General features: G+C 41.7%; 2 protein-coding genes across 7 annotated transcripts in view; one reads left to right on the forward strand and one right to left on the reverse strand.

Moving 5' to 3' along the window:
* APBB1IP (amyloid beta precursor protein binding family B member 1 interacting protein) overlaps positions 1–7,177 on the forward strand; it is a 107,303-nt gene extending 100,126 nt beyond the window's left edge. For all 4 annotated transcript variants that reach the window (XM_090047386.1, XM_090047385.1, XM_090047384.1 and 1 more), the window contains exons 14-15: positions 2,847–2,938; positions 5,381–7,177. In XM_090047386.1, coding sequence (XP_089903512.1) covers positions 2,847–2,938; positions 5,381–5,926 — 638 coding nt within the window. In that variant the 3' untranslated portion in view covers positions 5,927–7,177. The remainder of the gene's footprint in view (positions 1–2,846; positions 2,939–5,380) is intronic.
* Positions 7,178–12,689: 5,512 nt separating this feature from the next.
* Positions 12,690–18,170, reverse strand: part of LOC149865009 (uncharacterized) — a 45,721-nt gene continuing 40,240 nt past the window's right edge. For all 3 annotated transcript variants that reach the window (XM_090047388.1, XM_090047390.1, XM_090047387.1), the window contains exons 18-19: positions 14,129–14,208; positions 12,690–12,982 (exon numbers count right to left, since the gene is read on the reverse strand). In XM_090047388.1, coding sequence (XP_089903514.1) covers positions 12,860–12,982; positions 14,129–14,208 — 203 coding nt within the window. In that variant the 3' untranslated portion in view covers positions 12,690–12,859. The remainder of the gene's footprint in view (positions 12,983–14,128; positions 14,209–18,170) is intronic.

The raw sequence follows: 18,170 nt of genomic DNA on the forward strand, positions 1-18,170 counted from the left end.
TGCGGACTGAATAAGATTAAGATACAGCATGTGAGATAAGCAGGGAGGTGCTGGGGAGAAGGGATGGCTAGAGCGAACAGCCAGTTCGCAGGGAGCAGGTACAAGCTGTTATACTAGGAAAGATGCTTCTCCCTAAGCTAGGTAACAGGATTTGGGATCTTCAGTGGTGTTCCCACCTCTGCAGCAGGCTCATGCTCACATGACTGACTGTACCTGCTTATGGGAGCTCCTAATTGAATTTCCAATCAACATGGAACATAATCCCTATAAAGAAAATGACACTGTGTTAAATGGGTTGAAATAATTCTAAATAAACAAATAAAATGCAAAGATCCAAGGCCCAAATCTTCCTTGATACATATCTCTGCAGTGGTGTCACTGGCACAGTAGAATTTGACCTTGCTTCTCGGTTAAAAGGTACATGATTTGTAATTACACAAATAAAATCATTTAACAGGATTTAACAGGATACTTGGAACACTTCCTATTGCGTTCACAGCACTTACATGCTATTTGCAAGTATAGTGAGTTCATTTCCATAAGCTGGGATGAAAACTTCATATGTGCTAAGTATACTTGGTCACTTCAGTATCCTTGTTCCAGAATACCAAATGTTCAGTAAAGGCCTCTGATCCAAGAAGCAACTGAGTATGAACAGGGACCTAATTTAACTTGTGGCAAGACAAAGTCATTTTCATAGCTTTGTCCTGGTATGATGAGCCCCATTTGTGGTGGCCCTGCCCCTCAGCACTGATTGGCAGAGGGACCCCAGGTGGGAGGAGGGACAAGGGGGTGGCTTCCATCTCAACTGCTGGCTGGCAGAGCACAGGGAAGGATGCCTGTCCAGTCCTACCCCTCAGCACTGATTGGTAAAGAGGCCCTGGGGGCGGTGGGAAGAGTGGGAGGAGGGGCGACTGTCATCTTGTCTGCTGCCCCCTTTGTGCCGCCCCACCAGCTGGTACTTTCCCCTCCTGGGCAGTCTGCAACACCCACCCAGGAGAAGATTTAATAAAAACTTTTTTTTTTTTCTTTTTGTGGATTTTGTGGGCAACCCAGGTTTTTGTGAGCAATCTTGGATGTTGCCATTTCTGCAAGATTCATGAAACTGCAATTTAGTTAGGTCCCTAAGCATGAATAGACTGATTGACACTGAAGGGATTATTCAAATGCTTGAAGCTGCATATACATTTCAGTACTTTGCTCAATTGGGCCTTAAATTGGCAGTCAAATAAGCCATGACCAATTAGTCACGTGATTTGAACTGAGCAATAGGGCACTGAATTGTAATTTCCAATACAGTAATTAATATGGCAGTAAATGTTATGCCGACTTTCCAAAACGTGAGCATCTACAAATCCCATGAACTCCAGTAGGAGCACCTTTAAGAAACCAGTCCCAAATTTTCTAGGCAGATTTCTCTGCCCTCCATTGTAGTACTATTATAATCCAGGCATCCCTGTGGGAACACTTTATACTTCTGTTCTGCCTAGTTTCTCACCTTAGGTAGTCCTACCTTTGAGGCCCAGGCTACTATTATTTTGTTTTATGCCATGTGATAACATTGACTGACATTACTCATGATAATATAAGCACAAACATGGAAATTACAGATTCCTTCTTTTGTTTTAACTGAAAAAGCAGTCCACAAACATGGGCATCTCAGTCATGACATCCTTCATCTTTACTGCATCAGTGTTATAAATTACACTAAGAAAATCACTAAGCTCCTGCAGTTTAGAAATGTATGCACCAGACACCAAAGAAGAATATCTCTACTTCTTTCGCATGTTTGTCTCTAAAAATCCCAGACTAAACTGGAGGGTTCATTCAATCCTTAGCAGACTAGACAGTTTATTTTTCTAGTTAAAACCAAAATACTTTCTTTTGCTCTCCTTTTCACTTACAGCAGTTGGCAGTACCAAGATATTTATGCACAGCCTCTTACAAACACACCAAAAGTATACAAAACTTTTTCAGAGTTTCAGTTTAGCCAGCAAATATTTGCTACTCTGGGACTATCCAGGTTCACAAATCTTCCATAAGGCTCTGCTAGGAAAAACAGATTCAGAGCTATCAGCTGTTTTAATAATGTCAAGAGAAAGATTCTCTTGTCCACATTATCTTAAAACTATAGCTCCAGTGTTCAAATCCTTGTAAAACTATTACACTTTTATCTCTAAATTGAAACAGGCTCCATTAAAATGGAATGCATTAATCTACAATCCATTTGGAGAATTTAACTTAAAATGGCATCCCCAAGTTTAGTAATAGTAAACTGTGGTTAAGAATTTAAGTAGCAGCAGGTCAGAGAGGGCTATATTTAACTCTGCTCCCTTGCCTCCATGCTTGCTTCTCATAAAGGCCAATTACAACCCTCCTTCTCAGTTCCAGTACCAGCCTTACCTCTGCCTCGTCACACAGCCAGCCCCCTTCCACCAATCAAAATGAGGGACCCTCACCCCTCCTCAACTATGTGTCACTACACTGATTCCACTCCTTCCATCTTGGTCATCATTACTTGGTTTCCTATAGGATGGTTACGTGCAATTATAGTAGGATTCATAGGATTATTGATTTTAACAGTTTATTTTTCATAGTAAATATATTTAAACTGAATACAGATGCAAACAAGCATGGTTGTAATGGGTGATGTGGGTTCTGGGGTTTTATGTATTTGTTTGATATTGTCATATATTTTATGATATTTACTATACAAGAATTGTAACTGTTTCTCCTCTGGTAGAATCCAAACATTGTTTGGTAGCCCTCATTCCTAATATGCCTTTGCTTCCCCCGGTTGAAAGAAATAAAACTGTTTTCTTCTCTCTCTTTCGGGTGTATTATAGGTACTGCTCAAGCAAATGGACAGATCCATCACACTGTACCTCCTGCCAGCAAGGAGTTTTCAGAGGCCCCAAAACAAGCAGAGATTGCAAAGGTACATAATCGAGGTTACTATTGGTGCCCTACACCCTAATGTAACTCAATTGCTGTTCCAAAGTTTCCCCTCCCCCTCACTCTACTGTCATAAAACATTGGAGTGGGAGAGGAGAGACGTTTGTGTGTGCAAACTTTATGGCAGGTGTACCACAAATTAGCCCCATACCCTCCCCAAGTGTCACTCTTATCTCCTTCTCCTGCTTGCTCTTTCTGCTTCCAGCACTGTGCTCTCTCTTTGATGTGCTGCTCTGCTTCCTTCATCCTTCCCTGTGCTCTGCCCAGTCTGCTGCTGTATTGCCTGCCTCAGTCTGCCATGTGCTATACACAGACGCTACCTGTGCCACTTGTTGGCCACCCTTGCACTAGAGTATTAAGAGATAGTGATGGTGGAGCGACCGTCCTGTTGTCTGAAAAAGTGGATAACTAACTCTTCTGACCACTGCCACCCTACCACTCCTAAACTCTGTGCAATACATATGAAACGTATACAATACAAAAGCCAAGAACTGCTCGGCAGCAGCAGTAGAAGCCAGCCACCCAAGTTCCCTCCTCACAGCACAGAGACACTGTGGCAGTGTCCACACGAGCACAGGCATTTGTCTCTCCAGGGACAAGAAGCAGCAGCACACCTTGTGTCACTGCTGCTTGTCCCTGGGGAATGCCTGTGCCATGCATGCTCTGATGTGTGGCAGGTTACCCCAGGTGCAGTAGGGGAGGCTTGGGCCAGCAACTGTGCTGCCTCCAGCAGCCTTTCCTGGGGTTTTCGGGGGTGGGAAAGCTGCAGCCATGGCACTCCTGCAGCTGGGAGCCTGGCTGGGAGCTGGAGCATGGCTGTGATGGGCCAGTCCCTAGTTTTGGGCAGTGCACACTGCCACCACGTGCACCACCCTGCTTTTTTTCCACACAGGTTTTTTTGACCCTGGAATTTCCTGGGGTCAAAAAACCCACCCACACTGAAGAGGGAATACATTCAGGCTGTGCCAGCTGGGCTGTGTTAATCTTCAGAATATGGACTAGCAGACACACTGGGAATGATTGTTTGGGTAACATTCAGCCAAAGCAAACACATTCCTAATGACCGCTAACCAACGCTTTATTTTTCTTAACTTGTATGATGGGTATTTTGCCTTCACTTTTGCTTCAAGGAAGCAATCAAAGGACCTGCACACATTACCTTTTTGGGATGAATGTTTCTAGAGCTTAAAGGGTTCTGGTCATTTTTACCATATTTTGGAAAGTGGACGGAAGGTAAATCTTACTTGAACAGAAGGCAAGACACACAGCAGATAGTTACTGGTCCTCATCTGGGTGCAAGAGCAGCAGTAGCAGACTTTCCTCTTTGCCTCCAGATCAAGACCAAAGAGCCAAAGCCCTGCTTCAATCTTCAATGATTTATAAAGCTGAACAGACACATAGAAAGGAACCCACTACCCCATTTCAAGAGAAGATGCAGCATGTATACTGAACCCCCACTCCCAGGGGCATGAAGATGGACCCTGCTCCCAGAGACAGAGTTCACCTCTGGTATCCCCACGGATTATTCAATGCCATGGTATGCCAGGATAGCTAAATGTCATAATCCACTGAAGACAGCTGGTGTTTCATTATTTTAACATTAGTTTTTAAAAAAAATTAAAAATAGGAATAACATCTTGAGAAGAGAACATAACTATAACATAGGAAAGAGAGGCAGATAACCCATGCCTGCTTTATTTCCCTTCAACTCAGGGACAATCTGTATGGATGAGTCCTCCAATAACTATAATGTAGTTAATATAGATTACCTGTAGGCATGAGTGAAAAAGCTATAAGGACAGAGCTTGTACTGAAAGTTCATTCAAACTTCAATGGGATTTTTTGTTTCTGTAATATCCTGTTGCCACTGCAAACTGAAGTGGAAGCTTCTGCCAGCACAAAAAGTTCAGCAAGGGGAAAGTTCTGTCCTTGTCCTTCAGAGGCAGGGGTGGATAGAGAGGGGTGCAGTGATACAGTTGCACACTTTGCAGTTTGCCCACTGTTTCTCCTATCAGTACCATACACTGAGCTTCTAATGAATTTTTATAAAATAAATCATCCCTGCTGTTGGCTTTTGTCAGTCTCCACAGAAATAATGAAACCTAAAGGGAGAAGTGCTTGGTACTGCAAAATGTTTTTTTTATCTATCACCCCATAATCAAAAAGAATAACTGGAACCCCCAGCAGATGCTGACAATAGGAAGCTTTGTTCAGAGACCATCTGCCACCTTTCCCACTGTGACGCTATGTTGAGGGAGGTCTGGCTCAAACACTTTCTGGTTCCTGTTAGCTCTATGGTAGTAAAAAATGTTGAAAATATCTTGTGCATGTTCATGTCATTTCAAATCATGTGACAGAAACATAAGTTCATATATGTTCTTCCCATAACACCAGCCCTTTGACCATTTCACTCTGTTTATTAAAGGAAAAGAAACCAAATGTTGTCAACAACTTTAGTTCAGCACAGCCAACCATCAGGCCACAGAAGCCCCAAGCTAAACAGGCCTTGCAACCTCCACCCCCACCTCAACGGCGATCTTCAGCAACTGTATCTTCACCTTGTCTGCCTTCAAAAGCCAAGCGAGGCAGCACAGCTTCCCTATCGGATCCTCTCTCATTTCCAGCACCACCGCCTGACATGGGAAGTGATTTGCCACCCCCATCACCTGACTCCTACGAGTGTCCTCCTGATTTTGTGCCCCCTCCACCACCTTCCTTTAGCAACAGCACTGGAGATCTGGCACCACCCCTTCCACCTCCACCTCCACCTCCGCCTCCATCTCCACCAGCTTCTGGCACCAGTAAACCATTACCACTGACAAGGAAGCCTGGTCTACCTGCTCCAAAAAAGCAAGAGAATACTGAACAAGTAGGAGAGACAAAGTCCACTGGGGTTGAAGGTGGACAACTAGATTTCATGTCTGATCTAAGGAAAGCCCTAGACAAAAAGAGGGGCAGTAATACATCCTGAAGTCTATTGGATGAACAAACTTTAAACTACAGCTCTTGTTGTGGGAAGTCATGCTGGGGGTGCTAGATCAGGAGCCCCTGGAGGAATTCTGCCTACTATAAGAATTCCTCTTGGGGATCCAAAGAAATGGGGCAGAACACCATTGTCTTCTCTGCCCCAGCCATTCACTGATCCAGCAAGCACTGCTGGTTGAGGCAAGAAATTTGGCCCCTATCTCATTCCTCAGCCCATTTGAATGCTTAGGATTCCTGGCAGCAGGACTAGTTGGATCAATCCCAGTGAGTAAATGTACCATTTCTATGGTGAGATTAGAGCTGATCAAAACACATGAATTGTTTCTTATGGAAAATTTTTGGAGGAAATCAGTTTTTATGTAAATTTTCTGTATTTAGTTTTATTGAAAAACAAAAATTTTCACTTTTGAAGTATTTTTTTAAAAAATACTGAAATTTTTACCCTAATTGAATGTTTATTTTCTTCATTTTAATCAAAAAGTCATTTTTTCTCCCAAAAATATTTTTAATGAAAAAAAACCAAACAACCAAACAAACTCAGGACTCTCTCTAGGATGTCGGGTGGCATTGCCTATTCCAAGTGCCTTCAAGAATCTGCCACGTTTACTGAAATGGCTTAGACTGATATGTTCTCAAGGATGGTTAAAAATACTTTTGTCAGCTATCAAAGCTGTAACCTATAAACTTCATTTATCTTAATTATTTTAGACAAAACCACTTTTAAGATAAAAAATCTGTTATTTTTTCCCTTGGTTAGCATTTTTCCCCCATACTTATTAGCATTGGTCTTCAGCTGTGCCTAAAGACATTCATTTTTATAAAAACATATTATGTCTGTGTATGAATATGTCTCTACCTACATTCTTCCTCATTTGTGATTCAGTTTAATTCTTCCTTGTTAATCTGAATAGCATCTTCTGTTAGTGCTCAAATAAAAATATCTTCTATTTTATACCTGCACAAAGTGTCAAATTTAATGAGCAAACATTTGTATTGAAATGTGGTAGCAGGCAACTTCAAGTACTTTAAGATTTTGTCTTTGAGGTCTTGTCACTTGTTTCTTCTCTCTCTCAGGCAGCTTATCCTGTAAAGCTATTTATAATGAATATGTTTTGTATTGCCAGCGTTTGAAGCAAGGCAATATATTGGCTTCCATTCATTTCTATTATAGAATTGATGGCTGCAATAGAATTACACTAGAAAATAATTTGTCAGTCAAATCCAAGACACTATTTTTCTGCATTAAGTATGTCCACATATGGAGTTATTCTGCAGTAGCTATTATATAGGCAAGTGTACATTCTCTGTGTGTACTTCTACTTCCTCTTTCAGATTGTCAGTATTTATTTAAACTTTACTAAAAGGATGAGCAGGGTAGAGTTAAGGGAGGAATGTTACACAAAGTGTTAATGACTGCCACCGACTGGTTCATCAATCTGTGGACAACTACAGAGGTAGTTGAGGGCATTAGCTCTGCTAACCAGATGCCACAGAGCAGCATGTTCCTCATGTGCCTCTTCTGGTTTTCTGATTTTCACAAATGTCAGTATGGCCCTGCTTACTGATGCCTAACAGAGCATTACCTGGATGTTTGGAATTGATTGGGTTGGGAGTTTAGAAGTTGACACTATCTCCAAACTGAGAAATGCTATTGAAATGAGCTTGGCCAGTCAAATAGAAACCATAGCAATAACCTTATTGATCAGACAGACACAAGTAAGTAAAGTTAAAACGGGGGTGGAAAGAAGATTGCAAACACCTGATTGTACTCTATTTCTAATTATATTAACTGCAAAAACATCTAAAATGTTAAGGAGCCAAATGTCATTTTGTGAAGAGTAGTTAGGTATAAAAAAACCCCCCATGAAAACATCTGCTATCTGATCATTTTTATACCAAATAGCTTTATCTTTTATACACCACTCACCTATTATCACAAATAAACCACATTATGTTGATGAAAGATTAATGTTGTTGAGTTTCTGAGCTGATGAATTAAGTTGCACAGTTTCTCTAGCATTCATTGTGCTCAGAGGAACACTTAGACCTCTGCCTCATTTCCCCATCTTGTTGCTCGCTCTGTCACGACACAAGGGTATTTTACATTCATAGTTACACAGACAAATACCTAACAATGGATGTTGTAAAAGGGGAGCTTTGTTTGAGATACAAAAAATGAGCAGACAGCCTTAAAGGAAAACTCCGGGAATAGGCTATAATGATTTAGATCAGGGCTGGCCAACTTCTAAGGAGCTAGGGGCTGCATGCTGAGCTGGCTGCACCAGTGCAAGCTGTGGGTAACCCCCTGCTCCACTACACACTCAGGAGTCTTGGCCTCACCCTTAGCTTTCTGACTGCACACTGTCCCTCTGCACTACACCCTACACCACAGGCTGTGCCATGCCACAGTGCCCCCTGAGGAAAGTGCAGAAAGTGGAAGCCAGTGGAGGAACGGGGAGTCCAGAGATGAATGACCCTCTCTCTTTGTTAATGGGTGGACAGGAGATGAGGAGGCTTCAGATTAAGCCCTCACAGGGCACATACAGCCCATGGGCTGCCAGTTGGACAGCCCTGATTTAGATGATTGCGACTTATTTATCCAATAAAGCACAATAGGATTATATGTTGTCGGGTAGGCAACAATTAATTACATCATTTATTTCCACTGCTCTCCACGTATCTACCAGTGAAACCAATAACACAAAGATACAATACTGCCTTGAAAACTCAGGGACTGATACCTTCCTAACAAAATGAGACTGCAATTCCTGCCAAGTACCTCACAATGCTTTGCCCCTTCATACCAGCATCTCCACTCCATTAACAGGTTAAACTTGATCCAAAACATAATGTGCAGCATCCAGTTTCTTTTCAATCACTGAGATAGTTGGAAAACATCATTGCCTGTGCTTAGTGACAGAAACAGAGTGTGAGTAGAATATCCTCAGTGGAAATGAAGACTCATAATTTCTTGTGAACTCACTGGATAGTTTAATATAATGTGGCTTCCATTCAAATCTCAAGTTATCGCTCAGTTGTATGCAGGTTTGCCACAATTTATAGTAACTGATAGAGCTAGGGAAATACCAGCATGTCTTCCACGCAGTCTTTAATATTAACATCTTCTACTCTATATGTGCAATACAAGGGTTGAATACATGCGTAAGAACTGCGAAGGAAAAGGTGCAAGTTGCCCATGAGATCATCTGGGAGTTTCTAAAGGCAGTTTTGCAGGACTTAGTCCACCCTTACAAGGTTTTAAAATAGGTCAGCAGCATCTTGTGATCAGCAGTAATGAAAGCAGACAGACAATACATGGAACGACATGACTTGGCTATAACAGGTTTTGACAGAGTCCTTATCAGGGAAAACCAGATGATACAAGAGTGGACTGGCTACCATCTTTACTGAAAAGCTGATGCTTTTAGTCCTACTTTCATCCTCAATTTGTCAAGGTAAAAAAGTTCCTGTTTGATTACTACAAAAGGGAATATTAATGGCATGCATTATGTCCTGTGATAACTCTCATGTGTAATTATGCAAACAACTTGATTCAAAAGCTTTCTGGCATGCATCAGTGGGTTTTTGGATCAGGTCACAGTAAAAGAATTTTATATAATATATAAGAGTTGCCCTTTAACCATACACCAAAGATGAAGTAAGTCACTTTTTGCTGCTACTGAAAAACGTGATGTTTGTGTTCAAATGTGAGTGTTATAGACATACATCATATTTCACACTTTCACTATTGTTCCATGGGGCAGAGATGTGATGGGGCATCATTATCTGGCCTACATATGCAAGATTAGATGCTTGGGTCAAAATGAACCAGAATTTTTCCTTTCAACTTTGCTTTGGTTGGCAAAATTGACTTTTCCACATTCCACTGTGCTATATATTTTTTTTTTGGTTTCTGTAAGTGGTTAAGAACCTATGTCCTTGTCAAAGGTTCAACAGATTGGGAATAAATTCTACTGCTGAAGAATACACCTTCCTTTCAGTAACACACTCCTTTAATGCTGAAGGGCTTAGTTTGAACACCTCTGCTAATCCCAACTGTGGTAGTAAGGCACTTTTTTTATAAGGAATGCTGTCTTATCTTGAAGCAAAATCCCCCTTAACAAGCAACCCGCCACATTCTATGCTAGCTTCAGCTTCTCAAGGCTGTACAGGGGTCATACTATGCACAGTACATTACAGAAATTTAATCTTATAGTGACAAACACAGAGAGAACTATAACAACATGTTCTAGTCCCGAACAGGAAATGGAAAGAAGTACGCTTGACTGCCATTTCTAATCGTGCCTCCAGTAACAGCCCTAGTATGTCAAGCATTGCATACCCACACTAGAAAGAGCTGAGTTCTTTCAACCAAAGGTGCTAATATACTTCTCACCCGTTCTTCCTGGGGACTATCGGTATCAGCCTTGATGCCAGTTAGAGGATGAGTTTCTGGGAAGGAAACTATGTTTTTTCCAGTGCTGAATCTCATATGAAAGGCAGCTATTTTGATCAAAAGCAAAACTGAACAACATTGTGCAATATTTGCCCTGGAGTAGAGAAATTCCTGATTTAGGCCATGTAGATCAATGGTGCTTAATCTTTTGGCCCCGTTGAGCTGAACTGGGCCCTGCCGGCCAGGATCGGGCCTTGCACCACCTCTCTCTGGCTCTGCATCACTCCACTCAGCCCCATGCCACCCTGTACCAACCCCACACTGCCCCGGTTGGCCCCGGGCAGCCCCACACTACCCTGTGCAGCCCCACATGCTCAATCTAGCATGCACAGCCATAAAATCCAGTCTACAAGGCTCCCCCTGGGTCTGAACATTTGACAGTAGAGGAACACCAGTTAGCTGCCACTGTTCCACCACCACCAAATTTCTGGACCCATGAGGGCCCCTGCAAGCTGGATAACGTGGCTCTGCAAGACAGATCTGGCCCAAGGGCTGGGGATTGAGCACCCCGATATAGTTAAATCACAAATCCATGACTTCCTTCCCATCCTACTCTAATCTCCTGTTGCATCAGGTGCCAAATTTTTTGGTTTAGATTTACTGTGTGATTATATCATCTCACATTATGTCAAAAAATTTACATTCGAAACCCTGTAGCATTTAGGGATATTGCCCTGAATAATCATCCCATTTTCACCAAATCCTCAGTAAGATAGAGGTAATGAAGAGAGAATCTAAGATGGACATATGTGTGGAACAGTCATTATACTGCTCAAAGGTCTCTATTTCAGAACCAAGAGATGTTACAGAAGTTTGGAGTTTCTAAACCAGTCATTTCAGGTGTATGAAAAATGAAAACAATGTTAGGAATAGGTTTAGGAAGTGAGCAGGGGCAGATCCAGGGGATTGCACTGGTGCACTTGCACCCCCCTTTCATTCCTGCTCTCTCTACCCAAAGTTTAAAACCAACTGCCTGGCAGTAGCAGCAGCATTTCTAGTCAGACACTGCTGAGGGACTCAACTGAGTTCATGGCTCATTCCAATCTACCTGATGCCTTCTAAACTCTTCATCCCACAGGTGTTAATGACCCTCTCTTTGTTTATGGTCTTAATGTTTCACCAATCAAGCAAGCCCTTTTCTGCAATTCTGCTGTCTGCTAGCTGCTCCTGGTAATGACGCTCCTATTTCACAGCCCTACAGATTGTTTTTAACTCATTCTAATTAAGTTGCATTTGTTTCTGTATGAATACAGCTCTAGGCCTCTGGCATATTAGTAAAGCTCCTCGTTTATTTTTAACTGGAGAAAAATGTGTGCTATTTCATATGTGATAATGCACCTCACCATCTGTACTCCCACTTTTGAAAATTCTAGATTTACCCATGGAACTGAGAGCACCTCCTTTCTACACACTCAGATCTTCAAAATAGCTGATCTCCTAAATAATCTGATCAGCCAGAAGGATTTTACTCTGTCATAAGAACACTCCTATGAAATTTCATGCAGCTTGTCTTCATTTGGATGAAGCTGGGATATTAATAATGAAAGGCAAGCTCAAACAGTAGCAATGGGAAGTCTACAGCACCAGTATTAAGTCACATGCCTTCAACTGTATCCCCATTTTTTGTAACATTTTTGCTAAACTTTCACAGTATCGGGTGGCTCAGTGGAAGATTTGAAAAGCATCTTGATCTAAATTTATATAATGAGATGTCTTCAAGAAGATTCTTTTCCATGTCAACTGAGCAGACATCCCTGGAGGGACTACAGCACTGCACAATAAACTGCAGTACTTCTGTCAAATGCTAAAACTTGAGGAAGGGTTGAACTAAGCCTGAACGGCACCAAAGTCTGCAAAGAATGTATCCCTCTAGCCTTCACCTGTTCATTCCCTTGATACAAGAACAAGCGGCATTGTAAATAAACAAACAGAAGTTGGTCAGGTCACTATTTCTGTGATATTAATCCTGTCCTGCTAAGTGTTATACTTTTCTCTTCCTCCAAATTGGCAAATGCCCTTTTCAGAACAGAAATTTTATTCCAGACATACTGGGTGAGAACAAGCTATTGTAGGAACAAAAATAGGTGAGGCACATTTTAAATTAGCCAGTCCTTAAAAATTAGGGAAACACAGCTAATCAGGCCCTCAGCTGTAGGGGCATAGATGTGGAGAGGTTAACAGAATAGCCAGACAGAACTATATCTTCTCTACACAAATTAATGCATAAATATACAGGAGGATCAGAGCTGTAAATGCTGGTATCCATCTAGTAGCATAATCACACAGGACTCCATTTCTACTCTTTTTATGACTTTTATAAAGGTGGTTACTTAGCAGATTGAAGGAACCATGCCTGCAATAAACCATAATGGGAAGACAGGATGGTGCTGCCTGATTCTCCAGTCCAGTTTGAAGGCTTAAACTCTGACCCAGTTCATTTTCTTTTGCTTCCACTGTTCTTTATCAGGATGAACAGCTAACTTTAAGGTCTTTGGCCCAAGTTGGTGGATGCAGTGAGTAGCCAGCTTTCTCTGCCACTGACTGCCTCTGGAAGGGATGTTGTAAAACCTGCTGCAGGAGATGAACCTGAAAACAAAGGAATAAGTCACTGTACACAAGGCAGAAGAAAATCTCTGTAATTTTATACCATGCTCAAATTATCCTCAAATCAAGGGATTGCTAATGATGACAACCAAGCTAAGTGTTGTACTGAACAAGGAAATACTCTACCAGCTGCTTAGCAGTATCACTCTTAGGTTGTGAATAGGCACTGCCCTTGTAACAACATGAAAAGTTTTACACTGGAAAAAGACACAGATGTCTTTGCCACTTGCTGCCACAAGTGCCCAAAAACATTTGCACAACAAAACCTATCAATAGTTTGTCCTGCTTCATCAAGGTGGACACTACAGTTATGGTGCATTAGCTAAATGTACTGTCAAAGAATGGTGGTACCTACTACACCCCTGGCACACAGGACCCTGGAATTGGAGAGCCTCTCCCCAGTCCCAGGGTCCCCACGTGTCAGGAATGTCTAAAAAACATATGTACAGCACAACTGACTGCACACAGTTTTTAAAAGGTATGTAACCCCCAGCTGGGTAGCACGCACAGTTTTTTAGTCATTGCCAGCACACAGAGACAACAGGATCATGGAGACATCCCATATCCCAGGGTTCCCATGTGCCAGGGATGTCAAAACCGTGGGTGCACATGGGTGGCATACATAGTTTAAAAAAATCCAAACACACTGAAAATGGGCCAACAGTCAACTGCCCATGGCAGGGACAGGGGGGAACCAGAGCTAAAGAGCTTCTCCTGCTGGGTACTTTAAACCCCAAGCACAACAGTTCTGGCTATGCTGCCAGGACCTGGGGGATCAGAAGCTCCCAGCAGGGTTTAAAATCCCCAGTGGGTAAAGCCCTTCAGCTCCCCCGAGAAACCGCTTTTGCCCCAGACTCTCCAACCAGATGTGGGGCTGTCCCAGCCAGGACTGATAATCAACTGATTGTCAGTTTACCACACAGCTTACCAAATATCACTTTCTTTAAGCCCACTATGATGGGTGATATTTGGACACACCAATCTTCATCAGGGGACATGCTGCTGCACAGCTGGTGCCACAACTGCATTGCCTGTTTATAGTCTTAGAGTACAGCACTGGTCACAGCATTATGAACATACTGCTTGTTTCATAAATGACATAATATGGAATGCAAATCTATACTTTACCCCTGAAAAATCATTCATTTCAGCTTTTTGTATGGCTGACTCTGCCATCCAATTTCTAAGCACATATCTAGGATTGATACCTGAAACCCAAGAAAAATCCTGTTAAACAGTTAAAAAAAGTTCAATACATACTCTATCAAAGCCACCCACATTCCTTTGACATTTAAACTGACAGGTCCTTGAGAAGGCTTAGTACAACTCAATCAGCAGCAAAACAACATAAAAAGATTAAAATTGTTAGATTAGAATTAGATTAGAAAAAAGATCAATTACATTTGTTTTTGTGAGCTATAAGAAGGCATGTATCACATACCTACTAGTACTTCAGACCCACTGCCAGAAGAAAAAGTACTTACCAAATAATGAACAGGTTTGTTTTTTTAGTAATCAATTTGTTAGCAACCAAGACACAACCAAGTGGAATTGAATATGATGATGCAAAGGATTTTTCAGTACTGATCCCTAATTCACTTTTCATTAGCTATTAGTATCCTGCAATCCAGATCCATGGTGCCACCCCAGAAGTTGAACCCTCAAATATAATCCTTTATAGAGCAGTATTTTTGGAAGTTTAATTGTTTTATATTCTTTCCATATAAAAGTATGCAATAAGATGCCAACCCTTGGCTTTAGGTATCTTAGTACCTTTGCTGATTACATATTACAGTGAATTCCCAGCAGTTATGAAATAACCATGCCAGCAGGAACTCCGCCAGTGAAACACCTGCAGAAACTCCTTTCTTTGCCTTCATTGTTATGGGAAGCATACTTTTGGCCCTCCCTAAAAGCAGTATCAAACAGCTGTCTTCTGCGGTATGTAAACAAGGTCACTAAATTTGCAGTACTTCAAGATCACAAAAAGGGAATAGGAAGAAGTTCCCAAGTACCAGAGGCTTTGCAGAGAACACTCTGCCAGCTGCCCTGCCTTCTGCAATCGAAGGGCTCAACCTCAGTGCAAATAATTTGCCATTGCCAATTGTGTATGAAGGATCACAGCAATAAGCCAGGGTATTGTTTAAAGGCAAAGAGGAGGTTTGCGATGTTAGTAAAGATCTGTACCTAGGTCATTTTTTTTTTAAGTTAACACATCATAATGCTGACCAGAAAAGCCTTCTATTTTCAACCTTTGTGGCATTTATTTCAAAACTACATAGTCGTTTTTGTTATTTCCAGGCACTGTATATTTCCTATTGCAAGTATATCGATCCATTCTTTGCTCTCTCTATTGCTCCTGTGTTGCACACTGATAAAGGAGAAGGAGAATAAGAAATTTGTGCTATTCCATGTGTGTTACATGAAGCTAGGATGAAAGTGTGCTAAAAAATTATCACTCTTCTTTCAAACAACTAATTAAGGGGAAGCATCATAATGGCACCTTTTATTACAGCATCTGTTGGCAACACCCCTGGGAGCTACATTGCTTCTCCGATATGTTCCATATAGATTGAGAGGCAGTCAGGCAGACTTTGAAAATGAAACTACTAACTCAGCACATATCTTCCAGAAGGGCAAAAAACAAACTATAAAAGAAGCTTGTACCGGGATCCTGAGATCAAAGAAAATTCCTGTAAGTAGACTGTGGGTATTGACATACAAAATAATTATACTGATTGAAAGAAGGATGGGTCCACTTTCAAACTGCTTCTTTGCAACTGTTTCATCTCTTCTCCCTAAATAAATTTGGATTGGATATCAGGAAAAAGACTTCTTCACTGATAGAACAGCAAGGCAGTGGAACAGACTGCATAAGAAAGTGGTGAAATTTCCTTCAGTTTCAAGAAGTTAGATAAGCAATGCTCAGAGGTGACATAGGAGTAGCTAGGCCTGGTGCACAGAGTAAAGAGCAACAGTTGGAAGCCCAGAAGCCCACCACACTGGGAGATAAGGAGAAGAGCTCTGTAGTCTGTGGCAGATGGAGATTGGAGATGATTATTAAGCCTGTGCAAAGTGGCTAGTATTCACTTTGGATTCAGATTTGGGGGACAATGATTCAATTCAGTGATTTGAATCACTGTCCCAAATTGATTTGGCCGAATCTGATTCGCAGATCCGGCTGCTGCTAAATCAATTGAATCTCCAAATCACACAGGCCCCATCCCCCACCCACTCTCCCAGCCCGGGCAATGGCTGCCCCGCCTGCCCCAGCTCCTGGCTCTGAAAAAAAAAGAAGCCCCAATTCACCAGCTACTGCCTGGCAGGAGGCAATCCCCACTACCCCCCACGCCTCATGGGGGGTTCTGCCACGAGCCCCCTGACCAGCCCCCTCTCCCCCATGGCTGCGCTGCCCGCCCAAGCTCCAGCCCCTTAAGAAAAAAACAACAAAAAACCCTGAACTCACCAGTCTGCCAAAATCTTTTTGCCTCCCTTTAAAATTCTGACACTAGGTGCAGCTATCTTCCCCTCAAGTGAGAGAGAGAGAGAGTGTGTGGGTGGGTGTGTGTGGGGGGGTACACAGCAGGTCAGCCCTCAGACTTCAAACGAGACACGACATCCTTGATTTGGGAGGGGAACGACATGGGCAGACCATTGTGGGACTTCACTGTATTTCTCTGTTAAATCAGTGCCCAGGTCAACAGACAAATTTCTCTGATAAAACTCACTGTTTCTAAAAAACTGTATTAGTCTAACTAATAACTAGCATTCCTTGAAAATCTAGCTACTTAACAATCATATAGTTTATATAAAATTCCTGTAAATAATAAAGTATTGTTTCCACACCAGAAATCTCCACAAGATACTACAGACTGCATGCAGCGGGTCACTTGCTCTAAGCCAGCCCAACTGCTACTTCAGGCACAAGCTACAGTGCTCGGGCAGTATGTACATCTGCGCAAGGGTTAACACGGGACTCCATCCCCTCTGCTTGCAGAAGCCAGAGACAAGAGGCAGCCATTAAGAAGAGTGTTGCTTCTACCCTGTTTCTATTCCAGCCTGAAAAAAAAGTAAAGCAGCCTCCCTGCTTAAGAAATGCCCTCAGTTTTGGATGGCTGATTTTTGGGGAAAAGGTGCATGAGGTATGTCAGAAAATACACTATTTAGTGACTCACAGTACCATTATATTCCTTATCCTGAGAACTGGATGTTAGCAGCATAGAATAGGCTGATGACTGATATTATTTAGAAATGGCACAAACAAGTTTCTTTGGAGCCATATGGTAAAGCTGAGGCTACACTTTTGAACTCTAAGCTCCCCAAGCTAGAGGCAGCTGGCAGTATTACAGAAGTGAAGCTGTTCTTCAGCTAGGCAAACTGTGGTTTGAAAGACACTATTCACAATGAATCTATATCTCCCAAAGGCACAGTGCCAGAGGGAAAGCTGCTTTTACTGGTAAACTTCATCAGAAGCAATGTGTAAGTACAGTTCTACTTATGACATAAAATGCATATTTTTTAAAATCACACCATCATGATACCATCTTTTAAACACTAACAACCCACTGTTACAGAGCATTTTTATGGAATTGGTAGAAAATCTGAAGCTGGAAGGTAACATGGGTAAGAGTAGATCACAAAATGATAAGAGTTCATGACCCTGAGGAAAGTAAAAAAGACTAGCAAAATAAAAATGGTGGACTTCATAAAAACAGGCCTTAATAAATTCAGGGAACTGGTGGGCAGGATCGCATGCAAGATAAATATAAGGGAAATATGAGTCAAGAGTTATTTTTTTCCTTAAAGAGACATTAAGAGCCAAAGAGCTGGCCATCCTGATTGAAATAAAGTTTGAAGGGTAGTAAGAGACCTTTTGGATTGAACCATGAGTTCTTCAATTACTTGAATCTCAAAAAGAAATTTTATAGAGAGTATTACTAAGTATGCTTATAAGAATATAGTATGAGCATGTATGGACAAAATCAAAGAAGGCCCAAACAAATCATTATACGGCCAGCAAGGAACATAAAAGGTAAAAAAAAAAACATTTGATAAATACATTAGAAGGAAAGTATAGGTATCCTCCTAAATAGGGAGGGAGAACGTGGAAAATTTTGAAGTGTTCAATGCCTTTTTTACTTCAATCTTCACAGAAAAGTTCAACTCTTAT

Source organism: Crocodylus siamensis, chromosome 5 (genome assembly GCF_052110815.1).
Source record: "Crocodylus siamensis isolate JL-2025a chromosome 5, ASM5211081v1, whole genome shotgun sequence".
Classification (NCBI taxonomy): domain Eukaryota; kingdom Metazoa; phylum Chordata; order Crocodylia; family Crocodylidae; genus Crocodylus; species Crocodylus siamensis.